This window comes from Aulonocara stuartgranti (genome assembly GCF_965226115.1).
Source record: "Aulonocara stuartgranti genome assembly, chromosome: 9".
Taxonomy (NCBI): domain Eukaryota; kingdom Metazoa; phylum Chordata; class Actinopteri; order Cichliformes; family Cichlidae; genus Aulonocara; species Aulonocara stuartgranti.
In genome coordinates this window covers 3,525,809-3,546,102 of record NC_138960.1, presented here as the reverse complement: position 1 = coordinate 3,546,102, position 20,294 = coordinate 3,525,809, and the positions used below count along the sequence as shown (strand labels likewise).

At 47.1% G+C, this 20,294-nt stretch overlaps 1 protein-coding gene across 1 annotated transcript in view; it reads left to right on the top strand.

Moving 5' to 3' along the window:
• Positions 1-83: 83 nt before the first annotated feature.
• LOC309714574 (SCO-spondin-like) overlaps positions 84-20,294 on the top strand; it is a gene marked incomplete at its 5' end in the record, with an annotated part of 65,105 nt that continues 44,894 nt past the window's right edge. Inside the window, 48 exons of the mRNA XM_082547118.1 lie at positions 84-91; positions 446-605; positions 955-1,003; positions 1,666-1,770; positions 2,546-2,673; positions 2,792-2,912; positions 2,995-3,122; positions 3,194-3,335; positions 3,415-3,585; positions 3,680-3,851; positions 3,942-4,005; positions 4,117-4,138; positions 4,443-4,563; positions 4,719-4,932; positions 5,039-5,180; positions 5,278-5,454; positions 5,612-5,800; positions 6,355-6,420; positions 6,505-6,660; positions 6,759-6,917; positions 7,001-7,165; positions 7,252-7,443; positions 7,544-7,666; positions 7,849-7,978; positions 8,334-8,459; positions 9,277-9,362; positions 10,466-10,651; positions 10,747-10,917; positions 11,001-11,256; positions 11,375-11,421; positions 11,545-11,715; positions 12,625-12,759; positions 13,780-13,916; positions 14,000-14,094; positions 14,191-14,240; positions 14,329-14,499; positions 14,758-14,928; positions 16,432-16,511; positions 16,982-17,151; positions 17,268-17,314; positions 17,443-17,643; positions 18,097-18,267; positions 18,376-18,576; positions 18,682-18,772; positions 18,868-19,088; positions 19,173-19,319; positions 19,450-19,616; positions 19,768-19,913. Coding sequence (XP_082403244.1) covers positions 84-91; positions 446-605; positions 955-1,003; positions 1,666-1,770; positions 2,546-2,673; positions 2,792-2,912; positions 2,995-3,122; positions 3,194-3,335; positions 3,415-3,585; positions 3,680-3,851; positions 3,942-4,005; positions 4,117-4,138; positions 4,443-4,563; positions 4,719-4,932; positions 5,039-5,180; positions 5,278-5,454; positions 5,612-5,800; positions 6,355-6,420; positions 6,505-6,660; positions 6,759-6,917; positions 7,001-7,165; positions 7,252-7,443; positions 7,544-7,666; positions 7,849-7,978; positions 8,334-8,459; positions 9,277-9,362; positions 10,466-10,651; positions 10,747-10,917; positions 11,001-11,256; positions 11,375-11,421; positions 11,545-11,715; positions 12,625-12,759; positions 13,780-13,916; positions 14,000-14,094; positions 14,191-14,240; positions 14,329-14,499; positions 14,758-14,928; positions 16,432-16,511; positions 16,982-17,151; positions 17,268-17,314; positions 17,443-17,643; positions 18,097-18,267; positions 18,376-18,576; positions 18,682-18,772; positions 18,868-19,088; positions 19,173-19,319; positions 19,450-19,616; positions 19,768-19,913 — 6,548 coding nt within the window. The remainder of the gene's footprint in view (positions 92-445; positions 606-954; positions 1,004-1,665; positions 1,771-2,545; positions 2,674-2,791; positions 2,913-2,994; positions 3,123-3,193; positions 3,336-3,414; positions 3,586-3,679; positions 3,852-3,941; positions 4,006-4,116; positions 4,139-4,442; positions 4,564-4,718; positions 4,933-5,038; positions 5,181-5,277; positions 5,455-5,611; positions 5,801-6,354; positions 6,421-6,504; positions 6,661-6,758; positions 6,918-7,000; positions 7,166-7,251; positions 7,444-7,543; positions 7,667-7,848; positions 7,979-8,333; positions 8,460-9,276; positions 9,363-10,465; positions 10,652-10,746; positions 10,918-11,000; positions 11,257-11,374; positions 11,422-11,544; positions 11,716-12,624; positions 12,760-13,779; positions 13,917-13,999; positions 14,095-14,190; positions 14,241-14,328; positions 14,500-14,757; positions 14,929-16,431; positions 16,512-16,981; positions 17,152-17,267; positions 17,315-17,442; positions 17,644-18,096; positions 18,268-18,375; positions 18,577-18,681; positions 18,773-18,867; positions 19,089-19,172; positions 19,320-19,449; positions 19,617-19,767; positions 19,914-20,294) is intronic.

Genomic DNA, 20,294 nt, shown 5'->3' with positions numbered 1-20,294 from the left:
AAAGTCCAGTGTTTGCTTTTCTGTCCGGTGTGCTCACTTCTTAGTGTTGGCAGAGTGCAGCAATCCACCAGCTGTTCATGATTATGTCCAAGTAAGAAAAGATGATTAATGTGGGAATAATGTGTCAGTTACTCTGTAATGTGCTGCCACATTGGAACAGGTGCAGGTCGTGAGCGTTATAAAAGTAGCAGCTAAAATATTGTGCACCCTGATCCAAGAATGGAAATGTCTCCCTATATATGGGAATCCAACCGTGTGCCAAGCATTTCTCCCCTGCTGTGAGGAAGTATTTTCTATCAGCTCTGGCTTTGAGGTTAAAAACATGATCGAATCATGATGTCCATCCACCAACGTCTCTGCTGGGTTTCTTTGAAAGAAAATGTCTGTCTTTGTGTCTGTATTACAATCCCACTGTCGGCGTGTGTGTCTGTGTGTGTGCGTGCAGGTGTCAGACAGCCCCCTGTGAGGAGTGTGAGTATCACGGTCAGTCCCACACAGTGGGCGACAGATGGCGGTCAGACCAGTGTCAGCTATGCCGCTGTCTTCCCAACCTCACAGTGCAGTGCTCCCCCTACTGTCCATACGCCGCCACTGGCTGCCCTCAGGTGAGAGGATGTGTGTGGCTGTTGTTCATTTTTGTTGGCAAAAGCTACTAAAAATATTTCCACATTAGTCTTATTGTTATGTTTTAAATGTTGTTCACCTGTCGCCACTTTAGTGTCGTCTACAGACTTTACTGATTAGTGTAACCAATGTTCTTCTTAAGTTTGTGTCCATGTTTTGTGGAACTATAATGGACATTGGCACATTTGTGTATGTGACTGTGTGTAAATGTGTGTTTGTATCTTATTCCATGGAAACACTTGTAGTCATCTCCTGCCTCTGCAACCTTTTCTTGCCTCCACGTAGCTGTGCGTCGTGGCAACTCGAGATGAATGCTTTTTGTTTGTGCAGGGCCAAAGTCTGGTGCCTGGAGAGGGAGACAGGTGTTGCTACTGCCAAGGTAAAATCTGAACAGTTGTTCTCCTGTTTACGCTGATTAAGTTCTTTCCACTTTAATGGTGGTTGAACTTAAACACGAGGAACTGCCCTCCATACTCACTAATGTAGCATCCAAATGTCAGATGACGTAGGGACTAATAATGATAAATGTTAGACGCCGTAATCTCACTTGTGGTGTTTGGAGAGAGAGCATTATTTTTATTTCTTTTTATTAGAAAAAAAACGTCACTCCTGACACGATCGACAGCACAGAAATGTTGTAAAAATGATTTTTAAAGATCTGTTTAAGAAACGTGACGAAGACGGTGCAGCAGTTTATGAGTCAGAAAATCATCCCACAGATTTTATTTTTTAATTTATATGGAGTTAAAAAGTGAACGAGTGCTCTGTGCAGAATCAACCAATTTGTTCGTTTATAGTGTTGCATTCTGGGTAAGTGCTATAATTGGACTGGTAACAAATAATGGCCATGCATTACTTAAAAAAATGACATTAAGATGAAGTTGGGACCCTTGTAGAAACATCATCTGCTGAATGGACCTGTAAGTGAACATCTGGCCAGCAATAAAATTGCATTACTTAGACGACTGTCTCTTGTTTATGGTAGACAATCTTGTGTTAATGAATATTCTCTTACCACTGTTTGTATTCTACACCTGCTAGGTGAAAATGACACAATACTTACAACAATTGGTCCTGTCACTGTGACCTCCAAGCCAGCACAGGTCACTACACCCCTGATTCCCACATACCCTCTTCCTCCTGGAGGTAGGTGCCTTCCTCTACCTGTTGTTAGATATTTAAAGGTTGATCCTGAGACGATCCAGGAGAGCCAGTTTACTTTTATTAATGTTGCTCAGAAATGGTCTGCAGTTCACCCAGAGGCTCAGCTGAGGGCACCCATGAGACATTTACACCTCTTAGAAGACAAACATGTTCGCTTTTGCAAACTCAGTACCAACAGTATGTGTGACCTGAAATAAAAATGAAACGTTTAAGCCGACAGATTTTTCCCATGTTACTGCTTTGGAGTCAGAAGCAATTGATGCTAAGTTATCAGCTAAAGCTACACTGGTTAGCAAGCAGACACATACCTTTGTAACGAGCCTCAGTCAACAAAACTGGAGCACTTCCCTACATAAGATGCCTTTATAAGTTAAAAGTATCAGTATCATTATTGGTATCGCTGTTTTTCTGTATTGCATGCATACCAAATCTGCAGTATGGCACTGCTCTAGCAGCCATCGCCTGCCTCTAACCCTGACAGCACAGGTGTTATGAAGAGGAAAACTAAGCGCTTTGTTGAATCACACCAGAAACAGGTGTCTGCTTCTGCATGATCACTGCTGCTATCGCTCATGTCATTGGCTCAACTGTATAGAAATATATTGCTACACAGTTGTAACCCATGAACTTTAATGGAAACTATAAGCTTACATTGTTATACCTGGACAATCTCACGAACAAGTCGGTGAAGTCTTTATAATCTGAGGTGCATCTGTTTTAAATCATGCAAACTTTGTTTATCCTTGTTCCTGTTTAGAGGAATGCTGGTCTCCCCTGGGTGTCCAGTCTCTTCCTGCCTCAAGTTTCAGTGCCTCTTCACAGCAGGCCGGTCACCCCCCTGATGCAGCTCGTCTGCATGCGTGGGACCCTCACAGTGACCTCCAGGTACTCCACACATAATCAGACCCCTGAGCATGTCCACCATCATCCTCTTTTTTCCTTAGACTTCTCATAAATGACAAATGATGCTATTTAGCTATTTATCTTAAAATTCTTCCTGCAGGGCTGGAGTCCAGAACCAGAGGAGTATAAGGACCTACCACAGCGGAGGCCTGACAGCTACACCGGCAACACACAGAGTCCCTACATACAGATAGACCTGCTAAAGCCATACAACATCACTGGTAAACAGGCACACAGTTTACATGCAGTACATGCTGCTTCAGTGTTTTGTGCACTTAGTTTCGTCGCTGTGCTATCCTACAGGTGTGTTGACCCAGGGTGGAGGTGTGTTTGGCACATTTGTGTCCAGCTTCTTCCTCCAGTTCAGCCGGGATGGAAATCAGTGGTACACTCACAAGGAGCTGGTCACTGATGCCCCACCCAGAGCCAAGGTGCAGCAGCAAACCAAAGCGCTTTACTTTAAAGGCTTTATTATTTTTCTTAGTGATTGTTCTCCTCCCAGGTTTTTCTCGGTAATCACGATGATCGAGGAGTGACGGAGAGCAGACTGGACAGGATCGTGTCGGCTCAGTTTGTCCGCCTCTTGCCCCATGACTTCCAGAATGGCATCTATCTTCGCCTTGAGATCATGGGCTGTGGCGATGGTTGGTGGAAAGGATGCTGGTCTTACATACTGGGTTTGTGTGTGTGATTCTAAAATGCAGGCTTTACTTTCATCACCAGGTTCTCGCTGGTTAACATCACCCAGTCCTCCCTCACCAGTCTCCCCAGCAGGTGGCTGCAGAGAGAAAGAGTTCCAATGTGAGAACGGTCGCTGCGTGCCAGCAGGTCCTCTGGGCGTAGTCTGCGATGGCGTCAATGATTGCGGGGACAGTTCGGACGAGACCCACTGTGGTGAGCTGTCCACACCACAGCTCATAGTTTGCTCTTTAATATTTTAGAATAAACATAGACATTCTTACTGAGCACAACTACTCACTGTGTGCAGGTACGCAGCCTTCCACTACAGCCACCAGTCCACGTAGCTGCCCTGCTGGTCAGTTCTCCTGCCCCCCACCAGGGGGCTGCATTGAGGCATGGAAGCGTTGTGATGGAAATCCCCACTGTCCCAGAGGAGAGGATGAAAGTGGATGCCACCCTCATGACAACATTACCGCCCAGTAAGACACGAGGACGCGGATCTTTTTTGTTTAACGTAGAAGCATTGCAGTTGTTTTTAATTCCTCTTCAATACGATCACTACTGTGCAGGCCGTACACACCCCCGCCTGCCCCGCTGAGGACTCCATCTATGGCTGCTGTCACACATCCTGCTGTAAGCCAGTGAATTCATTTAAGTCCCATTATTTGCATTTGGATTTGAGATGTTAAAATACGTACAGCATGAACAGAAACAGTGCTTCATACTCTGATCTTGTCTCTGCAGGACGGTGGCCCGGGATATCACGGTGAGGTTTGTTTTCAGCTGTGTGATTGTTTTTCTTCATTTCTTATGAAGGCTGAATGACTGTAAGGATCATCATATATCACTGTGGCGAGGCGGGGCCTGCGATGCTGCTGCAGGTGAGATAGAGGCACCTGCACAGCATCTGCAATCACGCCTCGGCACTGTAAAAGGCTGCGCTGTTGTCATTGGTTGTTGTTGGTATGTGAGCTGCAGCCGAGGTGTTTAAGTGTACAGCAACCATTAATAAAGATGCTGCAAAGCATGCAAACATCACTGGGTCTGTCGTGGTTTTATCACAATCACAGGTATCTGCTCCTCTCCGCTTGGACTGGAGGATGGGAGAATCCATTACGGTCAGCTCACCTCGTCCTCCCATCGGGAGAACAACCCTGCCGATGCCGGGCGGCTGAATATAGTCCCAAACATGTGAGACGCTTGTCAAGCCTGAAACAGATCAAACTTCTGTCTTTCAGTGTTAGCACATTGGGTCTTAAGTAAACTTTCAAGTTCTTGTTAACGCTTGAAGGGGAGATGACAAAAGAGAGGTCATCTCCGTGTCATACCATCTTTTGTGCTCACAGCCAGGTGATGGAGCCCGGTTGGAGCCCGTTACCTACAGACCCTCAGCCGTATTTTCAGGTGGATTTCTTGGAGCCCATGTGGGTGTCAGGCGTGGTGACACAGGGCACTGAGCGAATGTGGGGTTCCCTCACCAAATACCGCCTGGCGTTTGCCCTGCACGGCAGCCTTTTCACAGACTTTACTGAGAATGGGAAGCCCGATGGCCCCGCTAAGGTATACTTAACACATTTAAACAGTACCATTAATTATAATTTCAGCACTGTAAAACATGATTACATATTTTTATATGTAATAAAGTGTCTTCTCTGTTGCTGTGCAGGTGTTTGAGGTACGGATGGTGGGCAGGACCCCCGTGACCCGCTGGCTCGGTCGGCTGGTCAGAGCTCGCTACGTGCGCATCATGCCTGCAGAGTACAGGCACACGTTTTACCTGCGCGTGGAGATCCTCGGCTGCCGAGGAGGTCAGGGCATAAACCAAATTATGATAATTATTCCTAATGTTGGCTGTACAACCTTCTCTTACCAGGTTATACTGTTTCTCTTCTTCTGCTTTTGCAGATGAGCTGGTGACCCCCAGCAGTGTGACAACATCTCCCTCTGGTGGTGGGAAAGTGACAGTGCAGCGCTGTGAACCTGGTCAGTTTTTCTGCCAGCACAGTGACGAGTGCATCTCTGTGTCTTTGCTCTGTGATGGTCGACCAGACTGCAAGGATCATTCTGATGAGATCGGCTGTGGTACGGACAGCTTTGATTTTCTGCTCTCTTTAGCTTTCAAAAATCAGCAGTAAACAAAAAACTGTGAAGGCCCTTCCTGCACCCACGCTCACTTTCACTTTCTCATTTCTCATTGTCAGTTTAGCTCATGTGGTTTTATTTTCTTCATCGTTTTTAGGTACAGCTCCAACAAGAGGCTTTCCAGGTCTGCAAAACCAGACCAGCTCTACAGGGAGACCAGGTATCCATGGTGACCACACAACAGGTGCCCCAGGCCTACATACCACCAGGTCTCAGGGCGGACTTCCTGGAGTGCCAACATCAGGAGTCACAGAACCTACTCGATCGCAGAAGATCACAACTGCTGGTAAGTGCGAGTCTACATGTGCTGCTGTGTGACCGATGATGCAGCAGTGGATGAGATCCTGCAGGTAATGTAGGAGAGAAGTGAGAGGAATCGAGAATTAAATCTTTTCCAAATTCAGCTTTCGAATTGACTCTAAGATCTTAACGCTTGTTTTTAAGACATTGCATGAACTAGCTGATCTCCTAACCTCGTATTCTCCCCCAAGATCCTTGAGGTCTGCAGACCAAATGCTTTTGGTTGTCCCAAGGTCCAGACTAGAACACAGAGGAGACCGGGCGTTTGCTGTAACAATGCCATTGCATATCAGATCCTGCCCAACACTGGATACTTTTAAAATCCGTCTAAAGACCCATTTTTATTCTCTGGCTTTTGCTTCATCATGAGTTTGTTACCATTATTCTTTTTATTCTCTTCTAAAACACTGTTCTATTTTTCTTTTATGTCTTCTGCTTTGTCCATTTTATTGTACAGTACTTTGGTCAAAACTTGTTGTTTTTATATCTATATAAATAAATTTGAACTTGAACTACATTTAACCTCAGAGGTCACTGCAGGTCATCCTGGGCTGCATCTCAGCACGCGGTTCGACTCCGGTACGCCCGGTCTTCGATCCACAAAAGGTTGGAAGCTATGCTGTTAGCATTTATGCTAAAACCGCGTCTCTTTACAAGAGACTGTAACCTCTGTGCTCTACTGACTGCCAGCCCCAGTGATCACCACCAGCCCGCGTGATACCGGCTCACCCAGAGTGATTTGCGTGCAGGGCCAGTTTGCGTGCGGATCGTTTGGTTGTGTCGACTCAGCACAAGTGTGCGATGGGATACGGCACTGTTTGGACGGGTCAGACGAGCAGCACTGTGGTGCGCATGAGTAACTTTACAAACACCGTGGACGTAGAGTTGGAGGAGTTATACATCCACATTCACTAAATGTTTTTCATTTTTATCGACTGTGTCAGGCACCACAGCCAGGCCGGCGGTGACTCCGCAGCGGCCCACGGTGCCCAGCCCGTGCTCTCCCAAGCAGTTCTCCTGTGACAGTGGGGAGTGTGTTCACCTGGACCGCAGGTGTGATCTGCAGAAGGACTGCGTAGATGGATCTGATGAAAAAGACTGTGGTAGGCCACACGTGCACCTTACAGTGGTGATGTGACCCAACAGTTAATATTTTTAAGGTTCCCTCTGGTCTCCTTTCTTCCAGTGGACTGCGTCATGTCCCCGTGGACAGCGTGGAGCGCCTGCAGTGTGTCATGTGGTCTTGGCTCCTTGTTCCGGCAGAGGGACATGTTAAGGGAAGCTCTGCCCGGAGGAGCTTGTAGCGGGGATCCATTTGACAGTCGAGCCTGCTTTCCTCAAGCGTGTCCAGGTCTGCCTTCGACCTCCATAATGAGATGCGTGTTTGCCTATTATCCAGTAATAGTTAATGCAACGGCAGCCTTTCTCCTGTTGTAGTTAATGGTCACTGGTCAGAGTGGACAGAGTGGTCGGAATGTGACGCCCGCTGTGGAGGAGGAGTCAGGCAGAGGAACCGGAGCTGCTCGGCGCCGCCCCCTAAGAACGGTGGACGGGACTGCGAGGGGATGACCAGGCAGAGCCAGAGCTGCAACAGCCAGCCCTGCACCAAAGACACGGACACACAGACAGGTCATTGAGATGCAACCAGCCTGAAATGACCGGATCTTCTGATCACCTGCTTGAAACAATAAAAGCATTTGAAATGTCTGCACTGTTATTTAAATGACAGGTTGTGTCCGTGGCATGGTGGTGGTAACAGAGGAAGACTGTCAGGCCGGGAGAGTCGATCCCTGTCCTCCTACTTGCTCACATCTCAGCCTGGACAGAAACTGCACTGCTGAGTGCATTTCGGGTAGGATGCACAGTAGATTTGACTCGAGGCCAGCGTTGGCTTTGCACAGTGCGCAAAGAAATTTCAGTGGTCTTCTAGCCTTTGAGCACAGAGGTTCTGAACATTAATTATGTGTTATTGTGCAAGATTTATCCAAATGTAGCTGACACAGTGATTAAGGCATGAATGATGTCTTTCTCCAGGCTGTCGTTGTCCCTACGGGCTGTACCTTCAACAGGGACGATGTGTGAATTCGAGCCAGTGTGTCTGTCACTGGGATGGCCAAACACTGCATCCGGGACAGGTGGTCCCCAGGGACCAGTGTACCACGTGGTGAGACCCACGCTCAGCTCTTTGTGCCTGGAACAAAAGATGATACTAAATAAACACATCAGTCCAAATTCAGGTTTCTGTTGAATTATGGATTTGTTTGTGTTTGTAATAAAATAGTGAGAATCATAATGAGCAGCACTGGCAGCATCGTTTGCACTGGTTTGTGAGGAATTGCTCACATCTGATTGTTTTATTTATTTTTAACAGGGACAGTGTACAGCAATACACAGTTAGCCGCAGCTAATTTTCAGCCACCTATAAATGCAACAACAAACAAACTGATTAATAATCAACCTTTTTAGCTCATGTTTAAAAATACTTTATGTATTCTCGATCAAATTGCTTATTCTTACAGTAAGTGCAGAGATGGGCAAGTGACATGTGACAGATCCAGCTGTGTTGCAACCTGTCACTGGTCAGCCTGGTCGTCATGGTCACCTTGTGATGTAACCTGTGGTCTGGGGCTACAACAACGTTACAGGTAAGCTTGTTTAGTTTAATATATGCTTTAAAGCAGCTCAGTCTGTCCCAGGACCTGCCTGCAAACTCTTGCCTCATGAGGACGGGCATCGCTGAGCACCAGGAGGAACCCAGGATCCACTAACAGTGGGTCCAAGCATCCTGGTACTTAATGGCCGTTTGCTAGCATGTAGACGTCTGTGTGTCCCTCTGTGGATATCGTTCACTGACCCACCACCAAACTGATCACGCTGAACGATGTTACAGTCAGCAAACAATGAAGAAGGTGAAGCTGAAAAGCACAGGGCGCCAATTCTGATGATCTATGTCGGGTTACGAAGTGTTGGGCAGTGAGCACAGGGCCCACTAAAGGACGTCAACCTCCAGGCTAACTTCATGAAGGTTTCCCTCACGCCACCAGTGGTGACACTGATCCTCTCTGAGCACAAAGCCACTGAAAAATCAGTCAACAAAGATCAGGAGGGAAACCACTCCTGTTTGGAGGAGTTGTTGGTTTCATTATCACAGCAAAGCAGCTGAAACAACAACCCCTCTGCTACTTACCTGACACATCAATGGCCCACAAGTTTAACTGACTTGATGCTGTCCTCTGATTAAAAAGCCTTCCTTTCATGTTTCGACACTGTGTAACACTAACCGCCTGCTTCTGGGATCATACCGTATATTTCTGATGTGAAACATATTACCAGTGTTCAGTTTGTTGGTTGTAAATGCTTATATGTATAATTTATCATTTCTGTATCACTTACTGTTTGGATGTTTGTTTCCTCGCATACTTTAAATAGATTGTGAGGAGTGATTATGCTCTGTGTCCTCAGGTCTCTTCCAGCAGGAGCAGTCAGAGGTCAGCCCTGTCCAGGAGACTCGTCTGAGGCTCAGAGCTGCTCCAGCACATGCTTCCCTGGTATATTACACTCACAGCCTTTACTACTTCTAGACTAGACTATTGCAATTCTCTGTACATGGGCCTCCAATTCTCTCTCCTCCAGCGTTTTTCAGTTAGTTCAAAATGCCACAGCACACCTCTTAACTGGCACCAGAAGGCATGAGCACATCACCCCAGTTCTAGGCAATCTACACTGGCTCCCTGTTAAATACCGTATCGTGTTTAAAATCCTTCTGTATACTTTGAACATTTTTAATACCTTGGCGCCCAGTTACCTAACAGACCTTCTCGACGTGCATAGCCCCAACAGAGCGCTCAGATCCTCTAACCAACTGATCTTACTGCAACCAAGGCCCCGACGAAAGACTGGAGGCACCGAGCGTTTGCAATTGCTGCACCTAAACTCTGGAATCATCTTCCAATCCTTGTGCGCATGTCAGAATCCATTCAATCATTTAAATCACGCTTAAAAACTCACCTGTTCCATCCAGCTTTTGAATTAGTTTGGACTTCCTCCCAGTCTGCAGTTGTGCTGTCACTGTAACTGTAACTGGTTTACAACTGTTTTTGTTGCTATTTGTTGTAATCCGCTTTGCTGCCTTGTGTGAAGCACTTTGCTGAACACTGTCCTTTTTAAATGTGCAATAGAAATAAATATTGATCTATTGACACGTCCGACACACAGCATGTTACGGTGATTATTGTTGTGTTTTGGGTTTTTATGAGAGAATACAGCTAAGAGCTCAAATTTCTTTTGCACAGAAGTTTAAGTTGTTCTTGTGTAAGTTAGACGAGTTCAAATCAAGCATCGCTGTTCTGTCCACACGTGTGTAAATCTGTTCTGTGCTACATGTACAAAGTTTGAGCAACACAATGCTAAAGGTGATGTAATCCTGCAGCTCAGGAGGGAGTGCAGGTCATCTACTAATTGGAAAGTTGATGCTTTTAATCCCTGGCTGCTCCAGTCTGCATGCAAATGTCGTTGGGCAACTTAGTAACCCCAGGCTGCTCTGTGATGCATCCATCATAGTGTGGCTGTGATAGAAAGTGACCTCTACTCAGGTGCAGTGGAAAGCACTGAATGAGTCCATTACATTACTTTCCCTCCTCTTGTTGTGCAGCGCTACCAGGTGGGACATGGAGTAAGTGGACCGGCTGGTCAGAGTGCAGTAAAACGTGTTTCAACCACGTAGATGATGTGGGGGTGAGGCGACGATTCCGCAGCTGCACGCCGTTTAACCACACGCAGCCCGCCTGCGATGGAGACAGTGAGGAGCAGGAGCCGTGCAACACTGAGCACTGCCCGGGTATGACACATGTAGACACACAAAGACAGGATAGATGGCATCATTCCTGGAAAAAGAGAAAAATGAAAGGCCGTAAAGCTGATGTGTTCTTCTAGTGCCCGGTGGCTGGTCAGCCTGGTCGGCCTGGTCTCAGTGTTCGTCCAGGTGTGACTCTGGTGTCCAGACAAGAGAGCGGTTGTGTAATTCCCCCACACCACAGCATGGAGGTAAAAGCTGTTCTGGGCCTCACATTCAGACACGCGACTGCAACTCTCAGCCCTGCTCAGGTATCGTGTTTGTCCCTGTTACGTTTCGCCACCCCGTCCGCTGAATATCACGTACAAGTCTTGTTGCACTCCTGTCCTCGCAGGCGTGTGTCCAGAGGGCATGACGTATATGACGGTACGAGAGTGCGAGGCTCAAGGGGGCGCGTGTCCACGGGTGTGCTTGGACATGACCTCCACAGAGGTACAGTGTGCCACCACCTGTTACGACGGCTGCTACTGCGCCCCAGGCTTCTACCTGCTCAACAGCAGCTGCGTGCCCCTGGCACAGTGCCCGTGTTACCACCAGGGGGAGATGTACCCAGCTGGCGCCACCCTGCCTGTTGATGCCTGTAATAACTGGTACCTCTCTTTACTCGTGCATCGCATTAAAGAGGAAGATCAAACTGTAGCTCTAACCTTCCATAAATACAGTAATCTATGTGTGAAATCACTTGTCCTTACACTGTGTGTCAAACAGCACATGCACCGATGGAGAAATGCAGTGTGGGACAGCTCCCTGCCCCGGTGAGTGAAAAAGAAACGTGCTGTTGCTGTCTCCCTCTGTCTCTGTGTTTTCTTGCTTAATGGTTTGTGTCTGCCACTTTATTTTCCTTTGTCGTCTCTCGTGTGTGCGTCTGTGTTTCTCAGTGGACTGTGGCTGGAGCAGCTGGACACAGTGGAGTGCCTGCAGCCGGACGTGTGACGTTGGTGTGAGGAGGAGGTATCGTTCAGGAACCGATCCTCCTCCTGCGTTCGGTGGTCGTCCCTGCAAAGGAGACAGGGTTGGGATTGATACCTGCAGCATTGAGCCCTGCTTCGGTGAGAACGACTGAATTAGAAGAAAATATACACTAGTGGTCAAAAGGTTTAGAACAGCCCGATTTTTCAGTTATTCATTACAATTCAAGTCATCCAAGTCCAATGAACAGCTTGAAATGCTACAAAGGTAAGTGTTGAACTGCCAGAGGTAAAAGAAAAAGGTAAGGTTACCCAAAACTGGAAAATAACATACAAGTTAAAATTATACAAAGAGGCCTTTTTCAGGGAACACAGCATGGTTAACAGTTTAAAGCTGCTCTGCAGCAGTGGAGGCTGAGCAGGCCTTGAAAGCTGAGCAGCATCAGCTGAACAGTATTGTACTGCAGAAAGTAGAGTGTTGCTACAGAAATGGCAAGAAAACGGTGATTAACAATGGAAGAGAGACAGACCAACATAACACTTATAAATGCAGGTCTGTGCTACAGAGAGACTGCAAAGAAAGTCAAGATGTCAGTGAGTCCAGTTTCCTTCAGCATCAAAGGCTCAGAAGCTGACAGGAAGAGATCTGCAGACAAAGACACGAGTGAGCCAGAGGACAAGTTTCAAGCACTTAATAGTGGTCGTAGTAAGAAAGAGAAGACTTTGAGCTGCAGGTTTGACAGGACGAGTTGCAGCAAGAAAGCCAGACGTCAGAATAAGACAAAGAGGCTTGCCTGGGCCATGAAACACTGCCACTGGACTACTGAAGACTGGAAGAAGGTATCATTGACTGATGGATCAACATGCAGGATCCATGCTTTCATTTCACAGTGCAATCAGACATCAAACTGCATCATTTTCAATAAAAAGCTGGAAAAATTGTGGTGTTCTGAAACTTTTGACCAATAATGTATATGTTCTAAAATTTGAAAAAAAAACTGAAATGAAACCTTTTAAGATGAAAAACTTTAAGCTGTGATTCGTCTGAAGGTTTAAAGGAGCCGTGGAGTCCATGGTCAGAGTGTTCAGTGACGTGTGGAGGAGGATACAGGACTCGAACCCGCGGACCCATACGGATTCACGGCACCACGCAGCAGTTCAGCACCTGCAACCTGCAGCCTTGTGGTAACACAGGAACAGCCTACATCATAATAATAACACAACGCTGGTGTCTGTGTGGATGCAGCGGCTGCAACAAGTGTCTGTGATGGAGGAAGAGAGGCTCCGGTGATCTTCTCAGCTGTTCTCACTCTCCCTTGAGATCCGATACAGTGCATTTACCATACAGACAGTGATGCAGCTGCTCAGGACGCTCTTTCCATTACATCACACAGTCATGGTTAGACTCACTCTGAGTAGCTACAATCCTACAGTCTCAGCCTATTTGCACACTTTGTTTGGTCTTTGTTTATTCACAAGCAGAAGTCACTACTGCTGACATCGTTCACCTTTCTGCAGCTACTTCTCACAAGAACCGAGCGAGGTCCACTTCCCACAACAAACCCACAGAGTTAGCACGAGTCACTTGCAGGTGTTTCTCGAGTTTGTGACTCGTGTGATTTGAGTTGCTACAATCTGATGACTTGTTTAAACTTTATTGTAACTTATGTCTAGTATGGCAGCATGGCACACAGTGCAAAAGCATTTAACCTCTTCTTCATTTCTTAATTTTTTGCATATTTGTGACACTTAAATGTTTAAATTTCATTCAGTATTGGACATACCAGAGGAAATAGAAAATGCAGTATTTAAATGATTATTTCAGAGCCATCCAAACCCAGCTGCCAAGGCGTCCGTTTCGTATTTACTCAGGAGATCTTTGCCTAACTTTAAAATCGTTCTGAATTATTTGTCACAAATATGCAACATCTGAGACATCAGAAAGGGCTAAATACTGTGTCGTGGCACTGTATGGCGTTTCCTTTTATCTGTTGGTGCTGATACAGTTTGGTAACAGAGCCCTGAGTCACATCGCTCATGGGTTGAATTTCCATGGCTGTTGTGTTAAAACTCAGATATTATGACAGTTACATTCTAATTCATACGCTCACCGTTTCGCCCACTTTTCATCCCTTCAAACTGGTGTTTTTGGTTATGCTGTAGGGGTTTTTACTGGTCTTTTCTCTGACTCTGTTGCTGTGCTAGATGAAGGGAAGAAGTGTCCTCCGGGCCAGGAGTGGATGCAGTGTATGATGGGAGCAGTGTCGTGCATGGACCTCACATTGGATCTCAGCAGGAACTGTACTCCGGGATGCCGGTGTCCACGAGGGACTGTCCAGCAGGTGAATGGGTGACAGGAATACACACACACATAAACAGATGGTTTGGGTACGACCTCTTTGCTCACGGGCTCCTACGTTCCCAGGACGGTGTGTGTGTGAGCAAGTCTGACTGTCGCTGTGATGTAGGCGGAGAGCAGTACAACCCGGGAGACACCGTGCCCTTAGACTGCAGTAACTGGTAAGTAAAGCTGGCTTGCTTCAGCAGATATATGAGCCGTGACAAACTGTGGAGATATAAAGTGGATTAAACACAAATGTGTGTCAAATATTTCAGTACCTGTGAAGGAGGAAGGCTGGTGACCTGTTCCCGTTTTAGCTGCAATGGTATGTATTTACAGTGCGATGATGTCTTTCGTCTTTTATAACGTGATTTACACTGATTTTGCCTGATTTTACCGCACAAACCAAACAGTTGATGGCCAGTGGTCAGCATGGACTCCCTGGGGTCATTGTTCGGTGTCTTGTGGAGCAGGCCTTCAGTCTCGGTACCGGTTCTGCTCCAGCCCCCGGCCCTCTGGCAGTGGCCTGCCTTGTACGGGCCCTCACCATGAGGACCAAGTCTGCATCATCGCCCCGTGTGACCGTGGGTTACTTTTCTGTCCCTGTGCATTGACTAATAGTCTGAGCAAACGTGAAGTTTAATTTGTCTGGCTTTGAATCAGTTACTAGGAAAGTGACGCCTCCCTGTCGTACAGTAGGATGCAGTAAACTCACAGTAAAGTGTCCACACTGGCACTTTAAAGTTTTGAAGGGGTTCTTGTATTTATGTTGATCTGCTCAGCTTACTAACCTTTATTTGCTCTCTTCATGTTTTTTAATGTGATGCGTTGGCTTTTTCCAGGTGATGGTGGCTGGGGTCAGTGGAGTCATTGGACGGAGTGTACCAAGTCTTGTGGTGGGGGGGTCCGAAGCAGAAGGAGAAATTGTGACAGTCCCAGTCCAGAGGGGGAGGGGAATTACTGTGAGGGGCTGGGAAGTAAAGTCACATCCTGTAACACCGAGCACTGTCCAGGTGCGTTTGTATTACTAGCATGTGCTGTCTGCTAACTACACTGAGTACAGCGCGGTAGATTCTGTATTACTGAGGGTTGTCATTCCTCAGTGGCTCACTATGGGATTGGCCTGTCTGCTGATCGCAACGACCATGTCGGGCAGAGCCACGTACCATTAAGTGGCTGCGACGCAGGCATTGTTCAAACGCCTCTTTGTGCTTCAAGCATATCTTGACCTGCAATATAGGCTAGCTATTATAGCTGTCCATAGATATGAGTGCTAACGCTAACTTGTCTGTCATTGTTACTTGGCTTCATCCTGACCTTGAGTCTTCGCCATGCACCGTGGTGTTCTACCACTTAGCTGTACGCTGAGATGGTTTCTTTTTACGATTATGCACATCAGCCGACATCTTCTTTGCTGTAGTTAGCATACAAGCTAACACAGACAGTCCTCCTGAGATATACTGAGTAGAAACACACACCAGGTTTACTTGTGTTGCCTAAGGCTAGAACATGCCCAGCTCACGATTGAAGGCGTTGGTTTATGTGGGCACTGGATGAGGATGACAATGAGGTCAGACCCCAGAGAAATCTTCATCCTCTACGCTGAGGCTGCCGAGCCTAACAATGAACGGTTCCTGGTGTGCACCAGCACCTGTTCCCAGCATAGATAGAATATGTATTTAGTTCAAAATTCCCAAACAAATCAAGCCCCGGCCAGCCCCCGTAAGCCCACCAGGCCAGGAGGGGAGGGTGGGCTGGCCATGGAATGACCGAACTCCACAGCAGCTCCACTGGGACAGTTCTTGTAGCCTGTCGGTCAGCAGGTCAGAAAGAAGATGCTACCCTGGCAATCTCCTTCGTTCCCACAGGTGAAAAAGCTGCATGGTCCCCATTCATCAGCCCACATGCTACATTCCTAAGTGTGTTGCACATGATAACCTCCTCCCACTTTTGACTTTGCCCTATGTTAGCTCTTTTGGTGGAGTAAATATCTCAGAAGATACAAATTCAGGAGGAGGTTTGATTTTCAGAGCGTGTGTCACGTCCTTTGGCGGCCCGCCTCTGAGCCCTCAGAGCTTTTGTACGTTGCACCAAAGTGGTCATAGCAAGGCATTTGTTTAGCTACGTATTTAGACCGCTGGCTAATTCTAATTTGGTCAGACCAAGAAACTACAACACAAGGATCTGTTGTCCTTGAAGCATCTTACCATACTAAGGCTTCATCATAAACACAAAAGTGTTTCTCTAGGAGAACTTTAAGTCGTGTGTTCTCAGAGTGAGATGTCTCACAGCCCACCTTGTTGGGTCAAAGGGCGACGAGGTGCTTATCTTAAATAATAACTGTGAAGTAATGCAAACTCAAGTGTGATTGGATCAGCCCAGCGTGGTCGTGCATGAGACACATCCCTCTAAGGAATACGCAGGGAGATGCTTCCTATATTAGCCATCTCAATCATGCTACTCTGAGAACCAGGGTTATGTAAGTAACCCAAAGTCCTGTATGCTTGTGTTTTCAGTGGCACCATGTTCCCAGGTCCCAGGAACAGTGTTCAGCAGCTGTGGGCCATCCTGCCCTCGCTCCTGTGATGACCTTACTGTGAGTATCACTAGTGTGACTCCTGTCTGTCACTCGATGTATTTCATGCTTCTTATCCACAACCAGGTTCTGGAGGGTGTCATCAAAACAAGCTCAGTCCTCCCTCTCCTCAGCACCTCCTCCAGGTTTTCCAGGGTGATGCTGAGGTGAAATAATTTATCAACCATGCCCTGGGTCATGGTGGGAACTGCCTCATGAAAGTTCTCCTCCTGTTTAAGCCTTTGAAAAAAAACATTCTGCCACTTGTATCTACAGTCTTATCCTTTCAGCCACTACCCACAGTATTGTACTGATAACTAAGTCCTTAACAGACTGGTACCAATCCACCTGTCAGCCTCCCACTTTGATCTGGTTCCACAGAGTGGACATCCACCCTTTTCTGACTTATGTCAGACGTGGATGTGCTTATTCTCACACTCATTACTGGGGATTAATAAAAGTCCTAATTCCCCCCCCCCCCTCTCTCTCAGCACTGTGAGTGGCACTGTGAGCCAGGATGCTACTGTACAGAGGGAAAAGTCATGTCTGCTAATGGGACCGTCTGTTTAGAGAAGGAAGATTGTCCCTGCCTGGACCTTAACACCGGACGACGACTGGAACCTGGAGACACCATTGAAGCCATTGATGGATGCAACAACTGGTCAGAATTATACAAACACAAGAAGCACACGTAACACATGTAAAACACATTAGGATACACAAAGATAACCAGTTAGAAAGGAAACCTGAAGATCCTTCTGTTCCTTTGTTCTTTAGCACCTGCGAAGGTGGGAAATTCAACTGTACTCGAAACCCTTGTCCAGGTAAGTAAAGCCAGCTTTCAGTTTCAGTCAGATCATCTTAATAGTGTTAATATGTAGGACGATGTAGACAATGGCTATGTCTTGTAGTGGGTATAAAATAGCACAGATAGTTGTTACATCCAATTTAGTGTCAGGTGGCTGGTGTGAGTGGTCGGAGTGGACCCCCTGCTCCAGGACCTGTGGAGCAGAGTCGGTGACCCGATACAGAAGCTGCAGCTGTCCTGAGCCAGAGGCCGGAGGAGAGCCGTGCTCTGGTGAGCAGGAACTGCACAGTGGGGTTGGAGTTCAGATCCACAGGCAGCCCTGCCCTGTCGTTACTTTCTGTCCAGGTGAGATGATAATGTCTCATGGAAAGACACATTCGCACAGTTTGTAAATGTTCTGGATGCGTGTGGCTGAAACTACTTGCCTTTGGGCTGAAGGTCAGAGGTCAGAGGTCACGTTTTCTGAAAATCTTGTGAATGCAGTAACTCAAGATGGAAGTCAGCTAGGATTTTTGATTTTATAGCATTTATACAGATTTCTGTGTCATGCTGAAAAATGACCTACTGTTATTGCACTTTTCTCTCTCACTGAGATATTACAGTTTTGTTTTGCTACTGTTGTTAATCACTGTGCATTTGTCTCTTACTTATAGCCTCGACCGTTTCAAATATTTTCAAATATTAATATTTTAATTTGTGTCGGTTTTCTTTTTGGTTTTCTGGTTCCAGCTACAGATTCTCAGTTACATCAGAGTAGTTGTACCTCTTCTTCTTCTCATTGCCGTACTGTGTCTTTAGTTCATGGCTCGTGGAGTCCCTGGTCCATGTGGTCAGAGTGCGATGGATGCACAGGATCGTCGACTCGGACCAGAGAGTGTAACAGTCCTCCTGCTAGATTCGGCGGTCTGCCGTGTCTGGGAGAGGGGAGGCAGAGCCGCCCTTGCAGTGAAAATCTCACCATCTGCTCAGGTTAGCATAGCTGTGGGTTTCATTCACTTTGACCGTAGAACTGCATAAACACTGTTCCACTTTTAAAAAACGATGTGGATGGTAATTCTATTCAAACCTTGTTCTCAGACTGTGGTGGAGGCCAGGAAGAATGGCCTTGTGGGAAGCCCTGTCCTCGCTCCTGTTCAGATCTCCATGGTGACACAGAGTGCTTGGACTCCCCCGAGTGTAACGCGACCTGTGGTTGTCCTGGTGACACGGTGCTGCAGGACGGAGTGTGTGTGGTGAGACAGGAGTGTCGCTGCAAATACCACGACAGCTCTGCTAATGGTTTGATCCTAATTTTGCTAACTTGTAAATATCAGCGTGTTAGACTGTGAACATTTTACTCCACTCAGTGTGATCATTTGCTCTGATCGGTCTATTTTTGTGCAGATTCAAGCAATGCATCGTGGCTATGGCCCGGTGGATCTGATTGGCTGTTTGCAAATCCAGGAGAGAAAATTATCAGTGACTGCAAAAACTGGTAAGCAGCTGATTCTTATTTTGGTTTAATTCACTCTTAATGTTCGAATAGCAAAAAAAAATGCCACATAATGTTTTTTCCCGACCTAATCTCAGCTCGTGTGAGGCTGGCGTTCTGCAGTGTCAGTCTGTCCCCGGCTGCCATGTCGACGGTGGCTGGAGCCAATGGGGAGCCTGGACTGAATGCTCTCTTTCATGTGGCGGTGGAGTCAAGTTCAGAAGGCGCCTGTGTGATAATCCGTCTCCGCAGAGTGGCGGAAGAGGCTGCCTGGGTGATGCTGAGCAGCAGAGAGACTGCAACACGCACCTGTGCACAGGTAGTCATGACGGGCTCATCTAGGTTTTTTACACTACCATCTGCATTGTTACATGTGTGATGTCTGTCTGTATTGTGTCTCCAGAGTCAGTGGGCCCGTGGTTGCCGTGGTCTCAGTGGTCCGAGTGCTCGGTCAGCTGCGGTGGAGGGCAGCAGTACCGCTCTCGTCTCTGCAGCCTTCCAGCGTGCAGCAGTCGTCAGAGCAAGATCTGCAACACCCACGTCTGCCTCGGTGAGCGTCTGCTTCCTGTGCAGTATTTGTAGCCATGCTGCAAAGTTATATTTACACTGCTCCAGTTGGAGGACTGTTTAATTAGTGTCTTTAACTGCTGTTGCTGCGTGGGCTTCATGTCGCTCTGCAGAGGTGGGCTGCCCTCCTGGCAGGCTGTACAGGGAGTGTGAACGAGGAGAAGGTTGTCCTTTCAGCTGCGCTCAGGTCAGCGGCAGGGAGGGATGCTACGCTGACGGCTGCGAGGAAGGCTGCCACTGTCCCGTGCACACCTACCAGCACCGTGGACTCTGCTTGTCGGTGGGTTCAGAGTAACTTCAGTAGTAGACATGTGACGTTTTAAAAGTGCAGCACAGAAAATGAAGAGCATGATGATGCACCACTGAGAAGATCATTTCAAACTGATGCAGTTTCTTCTCTTTAGAGGGTGTTTGTGTTTGGTGTGTTTCAGGAGTGTCCATGTCTGGTGGATAAAGAGCTGCTGGCCTCTCTGCAGAGCGTCTCTGTGACACCAGTCGCATCCCTGCTGTTTCATAACATCTCAGAGGATATGGAGCTCCAGTCTGGAGATACGTTTGTCCATGACTGCAGCGCCTGGTAAGCAGAGAACTTTGGGAATAATAATACAATTTTAAAAAAAAAACATATTTTAAATAACTACTTCCAAAGTAGTCGTGACATCCCGTTCAGGTGGGGGCAGCTATCAAAGTGGGAGAGGTGGGCTGCACCGTGGACACGTCGAAGTATCCATGGAAATCACTGCAAAGCCGTTATCACAGGAATGACACCGTTGTCATTTGAGATGGACTGAGTTGAGAGCAAAATTTTATGGCCTCATTCAGATCTGACTGAGTCATTAATTCTGAACAGTTGATGCTGGTTTTATACAAACCTGCTGATATCCAGACAGCCCATTCTTCAGGGCAGGCCTTTCTTCTTATTAGCAAAGATAACGCCAAAGCACAGGATGGATGCATT